Source organism: Hibiscus syriacus, unplaced genomic scaffold (assembly GCF_006381635.1).
Source record: "Hibiscus syriacus cultivar Baekdansim isolate YM2019G1 unplaced genomic scaffold, ASM638163v2 tig00116954_pilon, whole genome shotgun sequence".
Classification (NCBI taxonomy): Eukaryota; Viridiplantae; Streptophyta; class Magnoliopsida; order Malvales; family Malvaceae; genus Hibiscus; species Hibiscus syriacus.
In genome coordinates this window covers 1,268,866-1,292,152 of record NW_024063483.1, presented here as the reverse complement: position 1 = coordinate 1,292,152, position 23,287 = coordinate 1,268,866, and the positions used below count along the sequence as shown (strand labels likewise).

The following is a 23,287-nucleotide window of genomic DNA, read 5'->3' as shown; positions in this document are numbered from 1 at the left end:
GTCCAAGTTCATTGTAATCTTCATTAATTTTGAATTTAATCCTTTATTTTTAAATTCAAAATTCAAGTATAATGTAAATATTCTTTTGTTAAATTTGTAAATGACATTTCAAAGAAAAAAAAATTTATAACTCGAGAGACATTTGAACAATATAAAAACAATGTCTATTAAAATAAATGTTAATAGTATTATAATTAGATTTGAATTTTTAATTCTACAAATATTAAATTTAAAAATATATAAAAAATCAAAATATTTGATATTAAATTCATAAATTTTATGTATTTTAATAAAATAAATATTAATGTCACGTTTAAGACAGTGAAATAAAGTTCATTAGAAGAATTTAAAACAATTGACCGTCAAAATAACGATTGACATGGTAATTAATCGTAACAGTCAAAATTTAAGTTGATTCGAACATAAAGGGTAGCGTTGGTGGCTTGGTCTGTCCACTTTTCTGTCATTTTCTTTTTTATTGTTCAGTTGATTGTTGTTCCATTTTGTTATTTTCTAGTTATATGTTAACTTATTTATAACAATAGTTTCTTCTTTTCTCTAATAAAGAATATCACGACTATTAATCTCAGTACACATTTCTTCTATTAATCTTATTCTTGATCTTCAATTCTATGAGATTCATTGGTTGCTTGTTTTATTGATGCATGATCTTTATTCATTTGTGTATGATATTTCAATGTCATTAGTCGTTTACTATTCTATTTTATTTATAATTATCTTGAATGCATTTCTTATGTTAATCAAAATAACGTATTTTATAATTTATGCAACCTACGTATCTATTTCAAAAAAAAATTGATTCAGACGTTAAAAAGAAAATGAAAGAAAAATAGAAAAGATATTTTTTTATATGAATTGAAGATTATATCGTTTTGATGTAAATTTATTTTTATAATATTCAAAATGATATTATTTTAATACATGTTAAAATTGAACGACCAAATTAATCTTTTTGAAAATTTATTGAGTAAAATATAAATAAAATTAAAATTAATCGGTGAAATCTATTATTAACCATAAAAAAATGCAGCTCAACCTAATAATTAACAATGTGTATATTTTTTCTCAAAATATAAATAAGACGACCAAATTAGGTTCCCAAACTTCATAAGAAAACAAAAATAGCATCTGAGGAGGCATAGATGTAATTTCATCGAAGCAAAGCAAATTCGGTCAATTCCTGCCTGTGTTCTCGTTTGGTGGGCGACCCCCTCTCTTTATAAACAACAAAATCCAGAATAAACCCAACCTCCCCTTTAATCTTTTGACAACTTTGTAAACAATTCCCATTCTTTTCTTCTTTTCTCTCATCTATTTGTTTTATTAAATTTGATCTGATATTCTTTTTGTTTATGTAATTAAAATCGACAAGGATGTTCAACGGAATGATGGATCCTGAGTTGTTAAGAATCGCTCAGGAACAGATCAGTCGTATGTCACCCGATGAGTTATCGAAGATCCAACAACAGGTTCTTTTTTTTTATCTTTGTTCATTTGTTGTTATAATCTTGTTGATTTTTGTTTTTTTATCAGAATTATCAAACCCCACGTATAATTTAGTAACTTTTATGTCTTTTTTCAGTCTGGGTATTTTGGTTTCTGTGAATTTATGTTGGGTTTCAGTTTTGATTTTACTTTTAATTCAGTAGGAATATATATATATATATATATACAATGTTGAATTGCCTTCTTATTGGTTATATTTGTACCTTTATACGATGTTACATCTCAAGTTACACTCATTTTAATTGAGTTAATTGTCTAGAAAATTAACCATTGTGCTAATATATATGTATGTATGTGTGTATGTATGTATATATATGTATGTATGTATTTCATGAATTTCTTAAGAATCGGGAGTTTGGAATAAAATTAATTCAGCTCACAATTTGTTAGGTTTAGTAATTAATAATGGATTTGAACTACTAGTAATCAGTTTGTACTTAAGTAGTGCATTTTTCTTAGTATATTACATTAATGGTTGATTTGATTGTGGATTCAATGGCATTGCAGATGATGTCTAATCCTGATTTGATGAGAATGGCCTCAGAAAGCATGAAGAACATGAGGCCAGAAGACTTGAGACATGCTGCAGAACAATTAAAGCACACTCGTCCTGAGGAGATGGCGGAGATTGGTGAGAAGATGGCCAATGCGTCGCCTGAAGAGATAGCTGCATTGCGCCCGTGCTGATGCTCAGATCAGTTATGAATTAAGTGCTGCTGAGATGTTGAAGAATCAAGTGAGTTTTTGCCACCCAGCGTCAACATTTCTTTTGTTATTTTCAAACAATCAGATAGATGAAAATGTATGCCCCACAGTAGAATAGTCAATAGATTTTTAGTCCATAATCCTAATGAATGTGATCAATTCAAGCCCCGAAGCTCATAAAAGAGCCACAATACTCAAGTTTTAAAGAATTGAACTCATTGTAAAAGCTTTGATGATATACTATCATACTAAGGGGTGGTCCTAAACCATTGAGTTGTATAACTTAAACACGTCAGTCAAAATTTGAATACAAGTTGTGTGTAAAAAGTGCCAGATCAATTGTGTTAATCGTTAATATATGTATGGCTCATTTGTGGAGGCAATTCATTGCTAGAGATGTACCACATGCATTTTGTTGTGGGACATAAGAAGTCCGTCACCTGCATGACCTTCCTTTTTGTGTGTATCTAAATAACTTATGCTAAATATTGTTGTCGTATGGTAAAATAAGACTCCCCCATCTGTTTCCAAGAAGTGCTGACATAATAATTGTTTACCTCCCTACATTGGATTTAAGAAGAGCTCTGCACTATAGAATTCTTTTCAAATAATTGTGTCAGTTAATCTTTATATCTTAATCAAAACTTTAATTTTAACTATGAGCTGCCCTGGTCACTTGTTTTTTTTTTACTTAATGTTAACCCTCATTAACTGGTGCCTGACCCAGAAAAATGTGTATTTAAAATTTTCAGGGGAATGAGCTTCATAAGCAAGGGAAGTTCAATAACGCTTCTGAGAAATATTTGCTTGTAAGGCAGTAATCATATCTTTAATCTTTTATCCAATTATGGGGAAAAATCTTGCCTTTTATTTTAGATATTAATTTATGTATTTTATCTGTATTTTTTCCCTATTAATGAAAATCTTTGTTGCCTTCTTTACACCCTTAGGCAAAGAAAAACCTGAAAGGACTTCCATCTGCGAAAGGAAAAACACTTTTATTGGCATGCTCTCTTAATCTCATGTCATGTTACTTGAAAACAAGGCAATATGATGTGTGTGTACAAGAAGGCTCTGAGGTATGAAGACTCCATGTTCTCCTTTTATTGTCATTTGTATGCTACCATTAGCTTTTGTCGTAAGTTAAATCCTCAAGTTGTCTCCCAGCCCAATATAATGACATAAAATTATTTAATACCTATTCACCATGCTACTAATCATTAATCAAATAAATTAATAGTTCTCTAATTAGCATTTCATTCTTTGTAATCCTCTATTTCCTTTCTGGCTAAAATTATGTTTTTATTGACAGGTTTTGTCTTATGATGCAAAGAATGTTAAAGCTCTTTACCGAAGGGGTCAAGCATATAAGGAACTAGGCCAATTAGAAGTGAGTTCTATGTGCACATGAATTTTGTCAATAACTACTGAATTGCATTTTTAGTACATTTTCAGATTCTGGAATAACTGCTTATATTTTTTTTCTGTTGCTGATAACCTTTCTGAAATAATTAGGATGCTGTCTTGGACTTGAGAAAAGCACATGAAGTTTCACCAGATGATGAAACAATCGCTGATGTCTTGAGGTATTAACACTTTTTTCTTTGATTTCTTTTACCTACTTGCTCTTGAACCTTGTCAAGGGTGAGTGATGAAGCACTTAACCATTGAAGACAAGGGAAGAGTTGGTGAGGTATCAACACTTTTGAATTAAAATTTTGCAAACATGTCATAAGTTTTCATCAGCTGCATATACTTATAAAGTTTATCCTCCGATATCAACACATCATTACCATTGTTGGTTGGGATATGGTAAACACAACTCATTTTTTAGAAAAGAAAAAAAAAACTTGTTTTTGGATTCACCTGGTATGCTGCTTAGTGCTTAGTTTTAAACATTATTCTTAAAATTGATGAGAGGTCATTTTTTGTTAAATGCTTCATGGTGGTTAGTGATGCCAATTTTTATGCAGGGATGCTGAGGAAAGATTGGCTAGAGAAGGTGGTCATCAAGCACCCCGGGGTAGGTTTCTCATCCTCGATTTTTGAGTTTCTTATGGCTACTCTCGTTCTCTCTTTTATATCTCTTTGAAGTTTACATTTCTTTTTTCTCATTTTTCAGGAGTGGTAATTGAAGAAATAACTGAAGAAACTGCTAGCACATCTTCTGCTCATCTTCAAAGTTCATCTACTGAACCTTTGTTGAAACAACCAGGAGAAAGTAGTGGAATATCTAAGAGAGAGAGAGTGTACAATGTTGGGGACTTGAGAACCAATTCTGAGTGTCTGCAGGTTCTAAAGGAGGATCCAGAGGCACACAGGTTTGTTTCCATTATCACAAAATTGTCTGTTAGGTGATCTTGATTTTCAGTTCTCTTATTCTGTCGGGCTCTAAAATTTCAGTTCTCTTATTCCCCATTTTGGTTAGCAGGTCCTTTCAGAATTTCATTTCTAGTGCCGAACCTGACACCCTTGCTGCTATGGGTGGTGGTAAAGTTGGAGAGGTGTCGCCGGACATGTTTAAGACTGCTTCAAATATGATCAGCAAGATGTCGCCTGAAGAGCTACAAAGAATGGTTCAATTGGCATCTTCATTTCAGGGGGAAAATCCTTATACAGGTGGATTTGGACCTGGCTCCGTTCCTCCAAATGTGACACCTGACATGCTTAAAACTGCAACTGATATGATGACCAAGATGCCTCCAGAAGAGCTTCAGAAAATGTTTGAAATGACATCTTCTTTGAAAGGGAAAAACTCTATTTCCACAGCAACAGCTGCAAACAATTACAGGCTAGATTCAGATGCTAAAGTTAAATATCCCGAATCTCAGACGGCATCTGTCACCAATGTTAAAAGTGGTTTTGGTGAAACCGGGTCTTCCAGTTCTAGTCGTTTTCCAACTTCAGTGAGTGCTGAGTCAAGTTTTCCAACATCAACTGCTGATCTACAAGAACAGATGAGAAACCAAATGAAAGATCCAGGAATGCGGCAGGTATGACAAATATAGAAAATAGCTGATAGAGTCAATTGCAATAGTTTCTTCATAAATAAATCTTGATTACTCCTAGACCGTGTCCGTTAATGTTTACTTGTGAACTGGGCAGATGTTTGCATCAATGATGAAAAACATGAGTCCAGAAATGATGGCAAACATGAGCGAACAATTTGGAATGAAGCTTTCTAGAGAAGATGCTGCAAAAGCTCAACAAGCCATGTCATCTTTATCACCCGAGGACCTTGATAGAATGGTACATTTATTTACTGTTTTTACATTTCTTTTATATTTAGGACTTGGTAATGGATAAATGATAAAGCATATATCGTCATTCTTTAAACATAAGCCTAATGGTCTGAAATGATTCATCGATTGAACAATTGTTGATGTTTTGCTGAAGTATTCTCTCCCAAGATTCACATCTATCCTACAGTTAGGCACAACACTCAGGACCTTCGAAATGCCCTTTCAAATACGTGCAAAATGTTAAAATTTTGAACATACATGTGTTTAGGGGTGTAAACGAGCCGAGTCGAGCTCGAGTATTGCTGAGCTCGACTCGACTCGACTCGAAAACTCGCGAGCTTAAAATTTCAACTCGACTCGAACTCGAAATCCTGAACTAAAGCTCGTGAGCAGCTCGAAAAGGCTCGAAATGAAGAAAAAAAAATCTTAAACTTAATTCGATTGAAGCCTCAAACTCGAACTTGAACCTTAAATACATGAAAATCTTACTATATTTTTAAAAAAATCTTACTATATTTAAAAAAAATCTGTACATAAATGTTAATATTATTAATAATTTATTTAAAAAAAATAATATCTTAATATATTATATTTTCGAGTTGCTCACGAGCTTTTCGAGTTGAATATCAAGTAGCTCGTTTCGGCTCGTTAAGAGCTCGAGTCGAGTCCATTCGATTCGAGTATTTATCAAGCATTGATCGAGTCGAGCTCGAGTAGCTCACGATCTATCTCGTCTCATTTAGAGCCCTATATGTGTTGGACACTAGTCTGTGTAATGTGTGTGGTAGTACCTTGTAATTGGCTACTTTTTTACCATTCATCATTGTCTTCTGCGCTAAGGTCACTGATTTTGCCGATTATGGTTGATTTTTCCGTTATCTTATTTTAACATTTTGCCTTGAAACACCAACTTTTACCCCATGCAGATGCGCTGGATGGATAGGATCCAGAGAGGAGCCCAGGGTGCGAAGAAAGCAAAGAACTGGTTGCTTGGGAAACCCGGTATGATTCTGGCAATATGCATGCTCATCTTGGCTGTGATTCTTCACAGGTTGGGCTTCATTGGTAGTTAGAGACGGGACCAATCTCCATTTTGATTGTAACAGACCCTTGCAATTCTACTTCTAATCAAGATAGTGTTGGAAACTATCATGCTTCTTTGGTTGCAAATAGACTTGGCAAATTGTGTACCGTCTCGTGTTTATTCTTTCTCTCGTCTTAATCTTGTTTAAGATATATATTTATATAATTTTGACACATTAATAATTTATATTTTGTAGATTTTAACATATTCGTGCAGTGTTTTAGTTATTTCTCGTCTAGTATTCTAAATTGTCAGGTTTAGTTGCTAGATGGTAGAGAGGCATTTCAAGCAACATGTTTTCTGAGTTAGGATCCAATTCATTATTATTTTTAATCAAGCAATACATTGTCATTACTATTTATGTGTGTATGTATAAGTTGAGCATTGAGGTTGATTTATCTGAACGGATGTCTTATAAACATGAATAATTGAGTCAAATAAATGTTTGGCCCTCAAAGTTGTCAATTTTTCTCACTTTAGTACCTAAAGAAGTTTTCTTTATCACTTTAATATCCGAAGTTTCAAATTGGCCCCTAAAGAAGTTTTTTTAAGGATAAAGTGCACTAAACATCATTAGATCATGTTAAAATATTTTTTATCATAACATTATGGAATGATTATCGAACTTTACCTAAACTTATAGTACTTCGATAAACTTTAATGACCATTTTGTAATATTTGAGAAGTTCAATGATTATTTTATAATATTTAAAGATTTATTGATAAAAAATATAATTTTAACATAGTTCAGTGATCGCTTTATCCAAATTTTGATTACCTGTAAATGATAGGAGTTTAGTTACGATTACTAGTCAACGACGCAGACGCAGACGCTAACGACACTTGCTTCGTGCCGGCGAATAAAACATTCCAAGGTTGCGACCGGTGAAAACGACGAGAGATGAACTGAAAAGTATTGAGAGACTACCATATTTTCTTCTTAGAAATTTTAATTTTTTATAAAATTTAAATATTTTTAATTGATGATTTAATTTTATATTTTATAATATATTTTTATATAACATTTAAAATTTTATATTAAAATGTTATTTATTGATAATAAAAATGAGCTAATTTATATCCAAAATTTTAATTTAATAAAAAATATAAATAAATTATATTTATCTATTTTAAAACATAAAGAATAAAATATATTAGAGATCATTAAACTGTGTTTAAATGATTGTTTAATAATTATTAAATTTTCTGAATTACTATAGAATTATCATTGAGTTTTATAATTATTTTGTAATGATTTAATAAATATAATAATTATTTTATAATTTTAAAAAATCAGTAACTAAAATAATCATTTGAAATAATGACCTTTGATATATTTCAACTGAAAATAAATTATTTGATAAAGAAAAAGTAAATTTGAGTTTATAATAAAATTTATATATTTATAAATTTCATATTCATAATAAAAATAAAAAAACTTTCTAATAATTATTTCTTTCATTTTGATTATATTTATAGTGCAATGATTAATGTCAAAATTTGATTAAAAAATGAATCATAAAAGTATTTACATGTATTAGCCACGTTTGGGTATCTCAGACACCACTTGACCCGTCCCAGCTTGTTGGTTGGGTTTTTCACCTCCCTTCCCTTCCCCATGTCTTAAACCCCACTCTCATTAAAATTAATCAAAAGTCATCACTTTCATTTATTCTTTCTTCCCCAAGAACCTCAATTTCGAAGTCTTCCCCTTTGCTCAAATCTACCCCAAAAAACAAATTCTACCGTCCTTTTGCCCCTTGTTTTATTAATCGATCTACTCGGTTGTTTTCTGCTTGGAGGTAAAGTGATTTCTGGATGTTTCTCTGATTTTGTTTTCTGGGTTTCTCTTGTGGTGCTTGATTTGTGAAAAAATTGAGTTGAGTTCAACAATTTGTGGGCGAAAGTTGGTTTGTATGGATTGTTTTTTATCTACTGTGTATTTTGGGGTTTCTGCTTAATGAAGGTTTTTTTGTGTAAGGCTTAATTTTTTTGTTCTTTTGTTAAAAGGGAGTTGGTTTTAATCATTTTATGCTTTTGATCAGTGCTGAATGGAGGTAAAGTTTGAGATTTTGTGGGAAAAAGTTAGTTGGTTTTTATGCTTTTTTTTATCTATTCTGAATTTTGGAGTTATGCTCAGTAAAATATTTTTCAAAATAATGTTTTTAAGGCTTAATTTACTGATATTTCGTCAAAAGAGTGTCGATTTTACCGTTTTATGTATTTGATTAGTGTGGTGTTCGTGTCTTCCGTTTTGATTGTATATGAACTGTTGATTTCGTTCTTTGCTCAAGATATGATTTAATTTCATTTCCTATTTTTCTTTATCTATAGAAAACTGGGATTTGAGATTGAAATAGGATGTTTTGGTGTTTGGCCTTTGTAGGGGATGGAAGATATCAATTCTGAGGCACGCTTAAACTCGGCAGCGGCTTTTGTGGATGGGGGAATCCAGGATGCTTGTGATGATGCCTGCAGTATATGCCTTGAAGCATTCTGTGAAAGCGATCCATCCACGGTATATATGTCTGAGAATTTCAGTTCTCATTTGCTGATACATGAAATGTACATTTCATTGATCATTTTTCATTGTGACACTTACAGATGACTGGCTGCAAGCACGAGTTCCATCTTCAGTGCATACTTGAATGGTAATATAACCCTTATCCATTTCATTGAGTTCATTGTAGTTTATATTAGTTTCATGTGTATAGTAATAGCCAAATTGTATGGTTTTGAGCTTGAATGTGGCTCAATCTTCTTACTTTTATAAATCATTCAGTGAAATGACTTTTATGAGTAAAATACCCGATTCAACCAGACTAGTAAAACTTTGAAAATATTTACCAATGGAGTTCATCTACTTTCTAAAAAAGGAATAATTATTACCTTAATTCGTCATTTTATTATTCTGATCTTGCAGGTGTCAGAGGAGTTCTCAATGCCCCATGTGTTGGCAGCCAATTAGCCTGAAAGATCCTACCAGGTTGGTATTTCATCTATTTCTTTTAATTATTGTTTCATGTTCGGATTCTTTTGCCTTTGATATTACATTCTAACAATTTACTCTTGCTATGGCAGCCAGGAGCTGCTTGACTCTGTCGAACGGGAAAAGAGTTTCAGGTTCAATCCCTCAAGAAATGCTACCATATTTCGTCATCCGACTCTTGGGGATTTCGAACTACAACATGTTTGTATTTCTTCTCATCAGCTAGCCTGATGTCTAACATCCTCATTCTATGATCATTAAATTGACCGAAGCCAAATTCTTAAGAAAGCGCCATTCTTATCTTGGTTGCTTTTAATGCAGCTGCCTGTGGGCGTGAATGAGACAGAGCTTGAGGAGCGCATAATTCAGCACTTGGCTGCTGCTGCTGCAATGGGGCGAGCACGCCACATTTCAAGAAGGGAAGCTCTGAGGAATAGGTCATTAGCTCAAGGGCGTCGTCCGCAATTCTTGGTATTTGCTCATTCAAATGAACCCTCTTCAACTGATCCTGTATCTTCATTATCTCCAACTCAAAGTGAAGGTGAACCTGCCCCTGCAATCACTGTTGGAACTCCATCCTCTCCTGCAAGAACAGTGGGAGAAGAATCTTTGGCATCATTTACTCCTCTACCTTCTGTCCAAGCTGATCAGCTGTCTGCCTTGGCATCTGGGCCCAGAGCTCTTTCAGTCAACGATCAAGGGACTTCCTCGAACGCTAGGTACACACTATTCTCTAACTTGATTCTCCTTATTTTTCGGCTTTTAGGCAGTTTTTTCTGTTCAAATTCGTTAGAACGCATTTTTCAGCCTTTCTTTATGTCTTATCACAATAATATCTTCTATCGCTATATTTCAGGTCCCCTAGTCAGTCTTCTCCAAATAGTCAAGATAGAGCTGGACCTTCAGAAATTCAGTCATTTTCTGAATCACTAAAATCACGGTTTAATGCCCTTTCAACGAGGTATATGTCGTAGGTGATATTTGTATGTTTCCTTTTGCATGGTTTATTATATCAGTTTGCACCCTTATTTTGACATATGAATCTCTTTAGATACAAAGAGTCAATTTCAAGGAGTACAAGAGGCTGGAAAGAGAGATTTTTCTCTCGCAACACTTCTATGGCGGAAATTGGTTCTGAAGTGAGGAGAGAGGTTAATGCTGGCATTGCAACAGTCTCTCGCATGATGGAACGTCTAGAAACCCGAGATAGTAGAAACAACACTGATACTATAACAAGCACATCAGAGAATAGTTTTAATCCAGAACCAAATAACCTCCAAACTACTACAGCTACTGTAACTAGCAGTTGTGAGAGCGGTTCTAATCCGGAACCAAATAACCATCAGATATCAGATGCAAGTGGAGAAGCTCCTTTTACCGACACCAGTGCACATGCTTCATGTGCTACGAGTTCGGCATCCAAATAAGTATTGTTTCAGCTATTGCATCAACTGAAAGTGTTTTAGCATCAAAGTTACACTAAGGTGTTGAAATTTTGCTTGATTTCGACATAAATTGTCTTTTATCTGATATTCATTCCCATCTAAAGCCTACTCAAATTGACAATTGCTATGATGACTGGTTCCATGTGGTTATCATTCTCTCTTATGAATCCAGACGTAAGATCTAAATGGCCAATTCGACCCCAAAAATCAAGTTAAATTAGTTAAACTTCCGCACCATGTTAGATTACTTAATAACATAATATGCGTGTGTGTACAGCTTCTGGTTTCAATTGTACTACATGAATATTGCTGTAGCATGGTAATTAAAAAGTACCCCAACTTTCTTAAAGCTTATTCATCACCTATCCATTGTTGCACTGTTCCTTTGTTCTGTCATCGTGAGGTGCTATGTTGCACCGAATTTTTCATTTGTTTTTCGAAGTACCGTTATTCACACACACACACATATATCATTATCCGGCATTCATCTAAAGTCGAGTAACATAGGTGACGGTGTCGAAATGTTGTAACCAAATGTTTCTTTTCCCGTGCAGAGTGTTTTTGGTGGATGTTATCCAGGTACATGGAAGAGAACAGTTGGCGACCGTGAACTGATTCAGAATAAAGTTGATCATTATTCAGAAACCAGGAATCAGCAGGTTATGTAAATGAGTTTATAATTTTAACTATGCTTATTGTATAATTTAAAGCCCTCTATTGCTAGGTTCTCAAAGTGTTGAAGATATGACAAATTTGTTAAATACTATGTTACTTGTTCTGCCATTTAGATGACTATCTCATACAATAAGTTCTACATTGAACAAAGTTATGAATCAATTTAATCATGTTGACCTGCCAAGAATGTTGGAACTCTATTCATGAATAGGCTTCCTCGGTTGGCCAAACACCGGCCTTAGTACTGATTGCCAGACTGCCCCCTCCCTCCCACTTCACCTTCCATTTCTGTCCATCTTTCTTTCGCCTCTTATCTCGCCTTTTCCTCCCATCCTCTTTCAGCATCACTTGCGAAGTCACCTCCATCATCGGCCACCCTTTTCTGCCATGGGAGGACCTTGATTCTCGGAACAATAATGTTTGTCTAGAGTTTGAGGAAGTTTTCTCTAGTCAAAGAGGATTCATGAATTCTTGAATACATGGTGTTCATTACTATGAAATAATGCAGTAAATACTGCATTTGTAAGAGTGCTTCCGAAGTTACAAGCTTGAGGGTTGTTGAGGTACTCTACAATGGATATGTTCCGGGACTGATTTTGAAAAGTTATGTGTCACCTTTGTTCTATAACCGTGACATGTTATATGTATCAAATACATACCCTTATCCGATGTACCAGAGTCAAGTAGCATAGGTGACGGTTTCTCAATGTTGTATCTTCAGTTCTACGTGAAGCTATATTCATTAAATAATAGCCTTATCAAAATGGACAAAACAAAAACTTCAAGTCATGTGCCAACTGTGATAGAACTGCAACAACTTATTGGGGCAAAGTATTGTAATGGAAACAACTGGTTTCATTCAAACTCGAACGCAAAGTTTCTAAAAACAGCCAAATCATCGAACCAAACAATACGTTTTTCAGACATTACGCCATTATTGAGCAAATGAAAACCGAGCACAAGTGCCACTTTCAACGGCACTATAGGTTTAAGATCGCCTCTGGCACTTATTTTCCCACCATTCCATGAATTTGGCTTGTGCAGCCATTGTGTCCAACCTGTAGAGTTGATGCCAGTGGTTTGCAATTTCTTGTCCAAATGTCCAACCAAAAACGCCTCCTCCTAAGAAAGCCAGTCCGGCACCTGAGACAAAAATCGGTTTGAGAAGCTTAAGATAATTTATACCCATTTCTCGTAACATTAACCAAATCAGGTTCTAACACTAACACAACGTTTTATTCTAATAAAACTCGCAACCTAGAATTTTCTTCCAAGCCTTTTCATGTTATTGTATCCAGAAAACCAGTGGGGAGAAGCTTAAAATAACTTCCCTGTGTCTCGTAATATTAGTAGAACCAAGGTCTAACGCCGACTTATAATAGAAGTAAAATTGCAACATAGAATGCTCTTAAATGCACAAAAGTTACTTTTTCTTACAAGTTTTTTCGTGTTATTGTATCCAGAAAACCAGGCTAATTGTATTTTCCTTCAATTTTTATCTGTTTCTCCTACTGATCTACTTTAGTTGTATTAGTATAAACCATAAGCCAGGGAACAAGTTGGACCATGCTATTACTAGAAGTGCTTCTAAGCCAGCAAAGAAAGATATTCGTAAGACCTATAGGCACCAAGAGGACACAAAAACTTATAAGAAACTAAAGAACTTCAGTTTACGAGGAGAATACCGGAAACACACGGGATTATGACTCATTGAGAGCAGTGAGATCACTTATGCACTTACCATTGCCTTGTAAACTTCTTTAACTACCTAGGTGGAAAAATATGCAACTTGCTTATTGTTCTATATATTTATTTATCAGCTTAATAATGCGATGTACAAAAGGATCTTCTACCCATACACTCCCCTAATTCGTAGAAGGAACTGGGATTTTGATTAGTATTCAGACTGAACCAGATTTTGACAGTTCCATCACTATTTTGTATAACAAAAAAAGTGACCAAAGAGAATAAGAAGTATATTACCATGTAAACTCCTCGAGTATTTCCAGGCAAGACCTGCAGTTGAGACAGCTCCAATAGCACTTCCTGCTAAGGCAATGTTTGCCGCTTCCCTAGTGGTCTTCAACTGAAAAAGGGGAAAAATGAAATCAAGCAATTTGAGACTTGCTACTGCAATGAAATGACAATTACTTTTAGCGTCATACCTTATGGAGATATAATATTCGATATTTTAACAATACCTTACACAACAAACTTTTGAATCAATTAATAGAAAACACACCATTTTCAACAGTACTTTCAAGTTTCAACATTTTGAAATACTCGACATAATATCACATGGAAGGACAGCACCATGTTCCTATTAGAAAGAAAATAAAGGAAGGCTGTGCAAGGAAACAACTGAAGGCACAATCTAGCAGCTATGGGAATTCTAAAACCAAAGGTACAAGGTAAAGAAAACAGGGATAAGCTGAGAAAATATACGAATCCAATAAATTGATATATATATATATATATATATACAGGGATAAGCGAGTGCATCAAAGAAACCCAAAACGAAAACAGAAAAAATTCACTAAAATTCGAGCTAAATCAAAGAAACCCAATACGAAGAAAAAAAACATCAAAAATGAAAGAAGAAAAAAAGAGTGAGATGGGAAGAAATTATTACGATGGGGCCATGAACCGGATCAGAAGCGATGAACTCATTAACATCGGATTCAGACCATGATGGAAGAGACTCTTCGCGGCTTATGAATCTTGAATAGACGTCAGTATATGGAAATCGCTCAGCCCAGAATTCTTTGAATTCTCGACAGTGCTTCTTCAAGAACGAATCTGATGACGATGAATCGCCCATTTTCTTTCGCTGATTACTATTTTTTAAATCGTATTGATTGATCTCCCTCTTTCTCGCAGTCAGATTCCTCGGCCTCCTTACTTTAAAGATGGCTGTGAGGGTTTGGATTGTGTACAATGATGGGTTAGGTCGTGTCGTTTTGTTGCACTCAACAATCATATTATTATTTGTCAAATTTTCTTTTTAATAAGAAAATTGTGTTAATTAATTGTAGAAACCCATATCTTAACTAAATTAATTTTATATAATTAATAATCGAGTGTTAGTTTGGTTGGTATGTTTGTAGTTTATGTTGATAGATTTTTGTTGCACTCAACAATCATATTATTATTTGTCAAATTTTCTTTTTAATAAGAAAATTGTGTTAATTAATTGTAGAAACCCATATCTTAACTAAATTAATTTTATATAATTAATAATCGAGTGTTAGTTTGGTTGGTATGTTTGTAGTTTATGTTGATAGATTATATCTCAAAAAGGGATAATTAGTTCAAATTGAATACCATAAGTAATAAAATATTAACTATTTGATCAATAATGAAACTTTGAAGCTAAAGTAATTCTAAAAATAATTAGGGATACTCAAATATTAATTATTTGATCGAATTAGAAGCATCCCAATTCCTCATACGATAGCGGAACGTATGCAGGACAAGGTTAGTTGGGAATACTCGAAAGATGAGAACTTCACAATGAACTCCACCTTCAAAGATATTAGTAACAAAGGACCAGAGGATCAACAAAGTCAAAAGTTCGACTGGATTTGGAAGATGGAAATAGCAGAACGCATTCGGATTTTCGTCTAATTGTGCACACTGAACAAACTTAATACGAATGAAATCAGAGCTAAGAAAAACATGACACAGGACACAGTTTGTAAGCTTTGCGGAGGAGAAATGGAAGATATAAAACATATCTCAAGAGGATGTACAACGGGGAGAGCAGTCTGGGTAGGATTCGAAGCAGACTGTTACGACGATCAGTTCAATACTAGGAACTTTAAAGACTGGTTACACAGAAACTGTTGTTCGCGAAAAATGGGGGTCCATGGAATTCCTTGGGGACAGCTAATTCTCATCTACAATCTAGGGTTTATGGAAGAACAGAAATGAAGCAACATTCAACAACAATCCCAGAAATGCAACTCAAATTACAAATTATAGTCTTAAGCTTGCAAAAGATATCAAATCAGCTATGGAAAGCTCGCATGCAAAAATTATCAGGGAACCCCGATGGGTTAAATGAAGGAGACCACCCAGAGGTTGCTAGATATTGAACTCAGACGGAGCGTGCAGAAAATCAGGCCAAGCCACAGCAAGAGGATTACTTTGAGATGAAAATAGCAACCGGATTCAAGGCTTCATGGTAAATATTGGGAGAGCGACAAGCGCTATGGCCGAAATGTGGGGAGTACGACAAGGTTTCCTATTGGCAAAATCCCTTGGAGCGAGGAACCTCATAGTTGAAGCTGATGCAAAGTGGGTAATCGACGCGCTCAACAAAGAGAGAACAAACGACATTCAAAAAGAAGTTTTATTCAGAGATTGCGAAGAGCTAAAAAAAGGAGGGATGTATATCGGAGATAAGATATACCTGGAGAGGGGGAACCGTTACGCCGATCGGTTAGTCAATATGGCTTTTGGAAGAGGGGGGAACTCACATTTTGATAAAACCCATCGGAGGAGCTAAAAACGCTGTTATGGGCGGTCATTAATGGGGATGGGTGCTTGAGATGGTAGGCTGCTAGTGTAGTCGATTCACATGTACCCCAAAAAAATGTTAAGAACATATTTTAATATTATATAATTTTACGAATTTATGAGGTTAGTGATAAAAAAATTTATTTTTTTTCTATAGGATTCTAATTTGATCAATTGCATCTGTAAGGTGAATGTACACTGTCATAGTAAAATTCTAAACATATATTATTTTAAAATCATTTCAAATTACTATAAAATATTGTATTTTCTTATAAAGCATAGGATCATATTCTTATAAATTAAAGTTAAATTATTAATTTTTATTTTTCTATGAAGAGAGTGATGAAATCGATAATTAACCCTAATAAATTAATCTTTAATTCTTGCTGTCCTTTATTAATTGTTTTTCTTACTTCCATGATGGAATTGGAACATATGCCCAATTAAGTTATTATGCCTCGTAAAAATATTTGGAATCTGTTTGTTCCTTTCTTTCTTTCCAGTCCTCAAAAAGCTATCAATTATCATTTTAACCCCAAACAATCTTAACTAATAATCTTTAACGATTAAAATTTAATTTGATTAATATTGATATGATTGACATATTCTGAAATTGTGATTCAAACTCACTTAACCATACAATAACTCTTCTGATTTAAGAGTTTAAGAAGATTATAAATAGTTCAAACATTTATTAAAAATATTTATTTAGGATTGTATTGCTAAACATTTTAATAATTATTTTTGAAATTATTCTTAAAAAAATTCTCAATTTTTTGGAAAAATATCAATTAAGCCCTTAATTTATTTACACTCGATTAAACCTTTCGTATTATGGAATTTCATCAATTCACCTCTTTAATTAACATCGACTATTAAATTTAACAATATTTTCAATCAGTTTAACAATTAAAATCAATTAAATAATTTAATTATTATTTTTTGTTGTCATCTTGGTTCCTCATAGCTTTGTTCTAACTAATCTGAACCGACGTGTCGTTACTGTACCACACCTGGTTTTGGTAGGTGAGTCTTTCAACTGGTATTTTCTGTATATACAAGGCCTCAAACTTAAAACATACTTAAGCGATAATAAGTTGCTTACCACTTAAATCAATCCCGTTGGTAAATAATTAATTAATTTAATTTTTTAATTTAATAATTAAATCGAATGTGTACATAGTTTTTTTTTATTTAAGAGCTAAAAGAGTATCAATTGTTCCTAGCTTTATCTTTATTTACCCGTAAAAATTTATTACCACTTAAATTAACTTCATTGGAAAATAATTTAATTAAATAATTTTTAATTTAAGAATTAAATCGAATGTTTTTTTTTTCATTTAAGAGCTAAAAGAATATCAATTATTCCCAGCCTTATCTTTATTTACCTGTGGATTTTGTTGGTTGAAAAGGTGCAAAGAATTCCTCTCATCTAAAATATTCTATTGTAGCGTTGTTCTCGTTCTTTCATTGTCTAGGAACTTGACCATTACAGAATATTTAGATGCAATAATTTGTACATGTGTACAACTTTCATTTTTTAATTAATTATATAAATATAATATTAAATATTTATTGAATGATCTCAATAATAATAAAAATGTTATTTTCTAGAAATTATCATATTTAAATAATTACGTCTATAAAATGTGTGTTTTGTTATTGACTAAGAAAATGTATTGAGTGCGAATATTAATAAACTTGTGGAATCATAGCTTACCAAAGAACTCAATATGTGTAGGAATCTTAATTAACTCTCAATTGAACATGATAATAATAGAACTATAATATATTTAATTTTTTTCTATTTTTGAGCATTTTTACAATATATATATAATATTAAAATGTAGGATAAATTATATTATTGACTACTTAATTATTGTCCATTTTCACTTTGAGCACCTATCTTTCAATTTTGTCAATCAAGTCATCCAACTATTTAAATGCATTCAATCAAGTCACTTGTGTTAACATTTAACGGAATAGATGACATGGCTGTTAAAAATTGATATAATTGTACATTTGGTCCTTAATATTTATACATTATACCAATTTAATCTTAATTTGTATTCAATTAAATAAATTTAATATCCAATTAGATGGAGACATGTGTCACTACCATATTGGAGGATATTTTCTTAATTTTAATTAATTTATTTAATTTTATTTTGTATCCAACCAGCTGGTGACAAAAGAAAATATCATCCAATATTTAGTTCAAAACAATTAAGTAAAATCAATTAAAATTATTTAGTTCAAAACAATTAATGGAACAATATGCTGTAGTTAGGGTTCAAACCAATGACATGGAGCACTTTACACGTGGCTGAACCACTAAATCAAATTTCTTATCTGGTAATGGTTTACAATTATAATTTAATATATGAAATTTATTAATCCATTGAACCATATTAACCTATCGTTAATCATTTGCTAATATAGTAAAACATCATATTTGTTATGTATGTGTATATATATGTCTAATAATATTTTTTAATCTCATTTTTTAAAATATTTTAATCATTAATTTTTCATCTCTTTGACCTTTAATTTTTAAATTATTTATTGAATTGAATTAATTAATAAAAATAATAAAGCTATTGATCTAACATAAATTAATTCATATTTTTATCATTTCCAAAGTAAATTATTCAGTCTCTTTTATGAAAAAAATCCAAAAGTTATTTAAAAATCATACAAATAATTAAAAAAAAATATTACAATTTTTAAACGTATAGAATATATTAAATTATTAGTTAGTTAATATTTGAATCAGAAAGGTTTCTTTTCACAATATCTTAGATAATTAAATGAGTTGTTTCATGAATCGATAGTGTCAGTGGAAACATCTAATTTTACCAAATCATTTACCTCTATATTTATATTCATCTCACAATTAATTCATTTGAAATCAGTAAATTAATTGTTCTTGTAGAGAGAGAACTGCATAGACAAAAGAGATATAATTCAAATTAGCCAAATCATTAAAAACAATTGAGTAACATCCACTTTATCCAATTACACTTTAACGCGTTTAAAATTTAAGAATTATACTGATTAAAGATAAACAAGAATTCATAGTTCAGTACTGAACTAATATAAATCTTATCAACTTTGTAAAGTCCATTTGGCGTGAGAGAGAAACGAAAAGAAAATTTAGGTAGCAATCGCGATAAAACAAAATCTATAAGGACCAATCTAATAATTGGGATAGTTCAGGGAAATTTTGCTAATAAAACCATATAGAAGTAATCAAATGAGTGCCGATGAGAGGGAATCAGATGCCTTACTGTATTGGCCCCTTTATATACACTTGTTATCCCCTTCGATATTTTTCATATTCGGCACGTCGAACACTCATCATTTCCCCTCCGCGACTTTCCCTCTCCCCAAACACCTCATTTCGAGAGAAAGAGAAGCTCAAGTTAAGTTGTAGGAAAAAATTGGCCGATCAGCTTACCGAGGACCAGATCTCCGAGTTCAAGGAGGCCTTCAGCCTCTTCGACAAGGATGGCGATGGTCCCTTCTCTCATCTCTCTCGCTTTTATTTTCTTCTTTATGTTTTTCTTTTTAATCATGCTTTAATTATTTTCTTTGTTCGGTTCAGTTCTCTGGTTTGCGGATCCGACTGTCGTTTTTATATTTTATGCTTGATTTTTGTTTTTTTTTTCAAATTTGCGATCGTTTTCTTTTGCGATTCGAATGGTGTGACGGATCTAGGATTCCGAATTTGAATTCATGATCCTGGTTGATCTTTGTCGGTTTCATTTCGATTGCTTTGGCTCTTGATTTCTATCTCTGTACATGTTTTTTTTTGCTTTCACTTTCATTATTGTTGACTTTTATAGGCCATTTCATTGGTTTCATTTGTTTGACTTGCTACTGTTAGATATTTTTTGATGCAAAAGAGACTTACCTATGTCGCCATTTCCTTTGGTATTAGCTTATGTTTGAGATTTGATTTGTGACTTAATCATGATTGAAGACTGAGTTTCTTTTGCGTAGACGTTAAATCTTATTAGCTAAGCTTCCATTGATTTTGAATGCAAGTCCCTTAGATTGAATCTCCAGAAAATTTTCTGATCTATAATCCCATACATGGGAATTTATGTTTGTTACTTACTACATGTAGCTTAGGTTATTGAACCAGAAATCATATATGGGTTGCATGTATTAGTTGATCCATGAGTTGTTGAACTTCTATTTATCAATGTTTCCGCATCATTGAGCTTTTATGGAAAAATAAGTTTGATTGAATTGATCGGCGCATTGGAAAAATGTTCACTATCCGCATTCTTCCGTGTTTAGTTAGCTATAATTTATGTCTGTATTTCTTGCCAAATTTAGTTAGTTGTTTTGATTGTTTCATAGTCGATATAGTAGTCTTATTTTGTCGCGTTGCATATTTTTTTCATCCTTGTTGTAGGTTGCATTACTACCAAGGAGTTGGGGACTGTGATGCGATCACTTGGACAAAACCCTACCGAGGCAGAACTCCAAGATATGATCAACGAAGTTGACGCTGATGGGAATGGGACCATTGATTTTCCTGAATTCCTTAACCTCATGGCAAGGAAAATGAAAGATACTGACTCGGAAGAGGAACTTAAAGAGGCTTTCAGGGTGTTTGACAAGGATCAGAATGGCTTTATATCTGCTGCTGAGCTACGCCACGTTATGACAAATCTTGGTGAGAAGCTTACAGATGAGGAAGTCGATGAGATGATCCGTGAGGCCGATGTTGATGGTGATGGGCAGATCAACTACGAGGAGTTCGTCAAAGTCATGATGGCCAAGTAAGGATCTATCCAACCATAACCAAGATCCAAAAAGAGAGAGAGAGAGAGAGAGAGAGAGAAAGGGAAAAAAAAGAGCAGATAAGTTTGCAAAGATTTCAATTTCTCAATAGACATCTATGTTTTTCGGGTCTCACGGTCGGTCATCTGTTCATTGTTTGCATTATTTCATGGACCAGCTTGTTTGCTCTGTTTTCTGTTCCCAAGCCCGGGGTTTAATTAGCAGTGTCATCTTTTTTTTCTTACCGTTTGGTGTTTTCTTTCTATTCTTGGTGCCAAAAAGAGCAGATAAGTTTGCAAAGATTTCATTTCTCAATAGACATCTATGTTTTTCGGGTCTCACGGTCGGTCATCTGTTCATTGTTTGCATTATTTCATGGACCAGCTTGTTTGCTCTGTTTTCTGTTCCCAAGCCCGGGGTTTAATTAGCAGTGTCATCTTTTTTTTCTTACCGTTTGGTGTTTTCTTTCTATTCTTGGTGCCATGAAACTTAGAACAATTTTGCAACAAGATTCCATTTTTTTGCTTATGGGTGACTAATTTTTACCATATTTTAAAATTTCAGTATATCATTGTTTTCAATATTTTGTTTGATTTACCTTCTTAATACGGCACTTCTCGAGTTCTCGTTATGTGCTATGGTTTTGTTTTGCACGGTTTTAACAAATCAGGTTGTCAATGTTATTCCACTGTGAGAGTTTCTACAATCCCCGTTGTTCTATCACTGATTTCTTATGTTGCTTCTCTCCTCATTCTTCACCTTCCAACCGTCGGGACTTGAACGGAGATGCTTCAGTGTGAAAAATCGAAGAAATTCGAAATCTAGGTTAAAACTTTAGGACAATTTTAAGAATATTTTCATAAATATAAAAGAAAATTTTTGGAGTTCATTTTCATGATTTTCAAAAGATAAATGCTCTATTATTTAATTACGGGTGATAAAACCAGAGCAAGGTTAATAATATTAAGTGATCAAATTGATTATTATTATTTAGTTACCAGAACAGAAAATCAAAATTGAGTGATAGTTTATCCTAAAATGAGCATCTAAATTTAATTACAAGAAAGAAAACATCCTCCTTTTCTCTCTCGCTCTCTTTATTTCCCCTTCAAATGTTGGTGTGCAATAGAATCGAAAAATGGAACAAAATCTTGGCCAGCTATTATTATTCCAAAATAATGCATGTGTGCAGTGCATTGCATTGAATAACCACGCATCTCCCATCACCACATCCATGCATTGCTAATATATTCTTCCAAATAACACCATTTTTCATTTGGTCTAATCCTGCCTCAATCCCTGTACTCTACAAAATTTTGAAATCTAGTTCCGCAGGAGTTATTCAAGAACCACTTATAGTTTATTTGAAAGATCCTTTACTTTTAATTCTAAGGATTTGGTCTTTTTTCTTGTATGCTTTTAAAGTTAAAAGTTAAATCGATAACAATGTTAATTGAAATTTGATCTTTAAATCAATATTTTAAACTTTAGAATGTCGGGTATTCAAAATCTAATAGAAACAGTTTATTAATATTGTTTCAGTTGGAGTTTAATTTCCAATTTGACAAGTGTAGCGAGAGGAAAATATCTCAAGAGTTTGAAGAGTACAAGGACTTGAGGCATAATTAAACCTTTTCATCTTATCACCTTGTTTTTACCTTACTAATCTAACTACAATCGGAAACCCCTTTGGTTTTATTTGTTTTGACAGGAGGAGAGCGAGGACATCATCATACGTGCCCAACAATAATCGTAGCCAAAAGCCGAAGAAAGAAACAAAATCAAAAGATGTGAAACGACGTCGTAAGCGTGATTGTGTTTTCCTCTAGATCCATCGTATATTACATATGTTGTAACATATATATAATGTGTTATTTCGTAAGTTCTAAATTTGGAATATGTTGTCTTATTTAGTGCAAGTATGTTTTTGTCAATTATGTTGTTGTGATCTAATTACACTCCGATATTAATACTTTAAGTTTTTTATTCATTTTTATATTAGTTTCTTTTAGATTGTTTTCTCTGTTATTATTATTATTAACTCATATAATTTAAATATAAATTCAATAATTTTAAAGTTAAAGCTTTAATGAATTTGAGAATTTGAAATGTTTGTTTGAAGATTCTAAAAATGAAATATTTATTTTAACAAATAAAAATGATATCATAAAACTAATATCGTTTGATGATCGATGACGAAGATCGAAGTAAAAGGAGGTCAAAGTTTTAACTTGATATTCACTGATTTTAAGTGAATTTTTAGGGGAAAAAATCAACTCAAACATAAAGGAGAAAGAGAGAT

General features: G+C 32.8%; 4 protein-coding genes across 4 annotated transcripts; 3 read left to right on the top strand and 1 right to left on the bottom strand.

Annotated features, from left to right (window-relative positions):
• Nucleotides 1–1,151: 1,151 nt before the first annotated feature.
• LOC120189288 (outer envelope protein 61-like) lies at nt 1,152–6,712 on the top strand. The gene is given in 12 exon segments (XM_039192598.1): nt 1,152–1,490; nt 2,035–2,204; nt 2,206–2,263; nt 2,985–3,041; nt 3,183–3,311; nt 3,545–3,622; nt 3,748–3,818; nt 4,206–4,255; nt 4,355–4,553; nt 4,664–5,225; nt 5,338–5,481; nt 6,401–6,712. Coding segments are annotated over 12 exon segments (1,761 nt in total). The 5' UTR covers nt 1,152–1,394; the 3' UTR covers nt 6,548–6,712.
• Nucleotides 6,713–8,594: 1,882 nt separating this feature from the next.
• On the top strand, nt 8,595–11,775 carry LOC120189289 (E3 ubiquitin-protein ligase RHF2A-like). The gene is made up of 10 exons (XM_039192599.1): nt 8,595–8,615; nt 8,945–9,076; nt 9,163–9,209; nt 9,482–9,544; nt 9,640–9,748; nt 9,869–10,266; nt 10,404–10,508; nt 10,599–11,024; nt 11,549–11,596; nt 11,637–11,775. Exons 1-8 carry the CDS (start codon nt 8,610–8,612, stop codon nt 10,972–10,974), a joined length of 1,236 nt encoding a protein of 411 aa, XP_039048530.1. The 5' UTR covers nt 8,595–8,609; the 3' UTR covers nt 10,975–11,024; nt 11,549–11,596; nt 11,637–11,775.
• A 732-nt stretch (nt 11,776–12,507) lies between these two features.
• Nucleotides 12,508–14,572, bottom strand: LOC120189294 (succinate dehydrogenase subunit 6, mitochondrial-like). Its single transcript, XM_039192606.1, has 3 exons — nt 14,300–14,572; nt 13,651–13,753; nt 12,508–12,810 (listed from the first exon to the last, which is right to left on the bottom strand). The coding sequence occupies exons 1-3, from the start codon at nt 14,486–14,488 to the stop codon at nt 12,656–12,658; spliced, it is 447 nt and encodes a 148-aa protein (XP_039048537.1). The 5' UTR covers nt 14,489–14,572; the 3' UTR covers nt 12,508–12,655.
• A 4,954-nt stretch (nt 14,573–19,526) lies between these two features.
• Nucleotides 19,527–21,206, top strand: LOC120189293 (calmodulin-2/4-like). Its single transcript, XM_039192605.1, has 2 exons — nt 19,527–19,707; nt 20,615–21,206. The coding sequence occupies exon 2, from the start codon at nt 20,647–20,649 to the stop codon at nt 20,986–20,988; it is 342 nt and encodes a 113-aa protein (XP_039048536.1). The 5' UTR covers nt 19,527–19,707; nt 20,615–20,646; the 3' UTR covers nt 20,989–21,206.
• The last annotated feature ends 2,081 nt before the right edge of the window (nt 21,207–23,287 follow it).

Excerpts from the sequence above, each read along its gene's own strand:
- LOC120189289 (XM_039192599.1), top strand. Across the intron at positions 9,210-9,481 it reads CTTCAGTGCATACTTGAATG|GTGTCAGAGGAGTTCTCAAT; the intron begins GTAATATAACCC and ends CTGATCTTGCAG. Across the intron at positions 9,545-9,639 it reads AGCCTGAAAGATCCTACCAG|CCAGGAGCTGCTTGACTCTG; the intron begins GTTGGTATTTCA and ends TTGCTATGGCAG.
- LOC120189294 (XM_039192606.1), bottom strand. The coding sequence starts at position 14,488 with ATGGGCGATTCATCGTCATCAGATTCGTTCTTGAAGAAGCACTGTCGA. Across the intron at positions 13,754-14,299 it reads ATCCGGTTCATGGCCCCATC|TTGAAGACCACTAGGGAAGC; the intron begins GTAATAATTTCT and ends CCCCTTTTTCAG. Across the intron at positions 12,811-13,650 it reads ATACTCGAGGAGTTTACATG|GTGCCGGACTGGCTTTCTTA; the intron begins GTAATATACTTC and ends TTTTTGTCTCAG.
- LOC120189293 (XM_039192605.1), top strand. The coding sequence starts at position 20,647 with ATGCGATCACTTGGACAAAACCCTACCGAGGCAGAACTCCAAGATATG.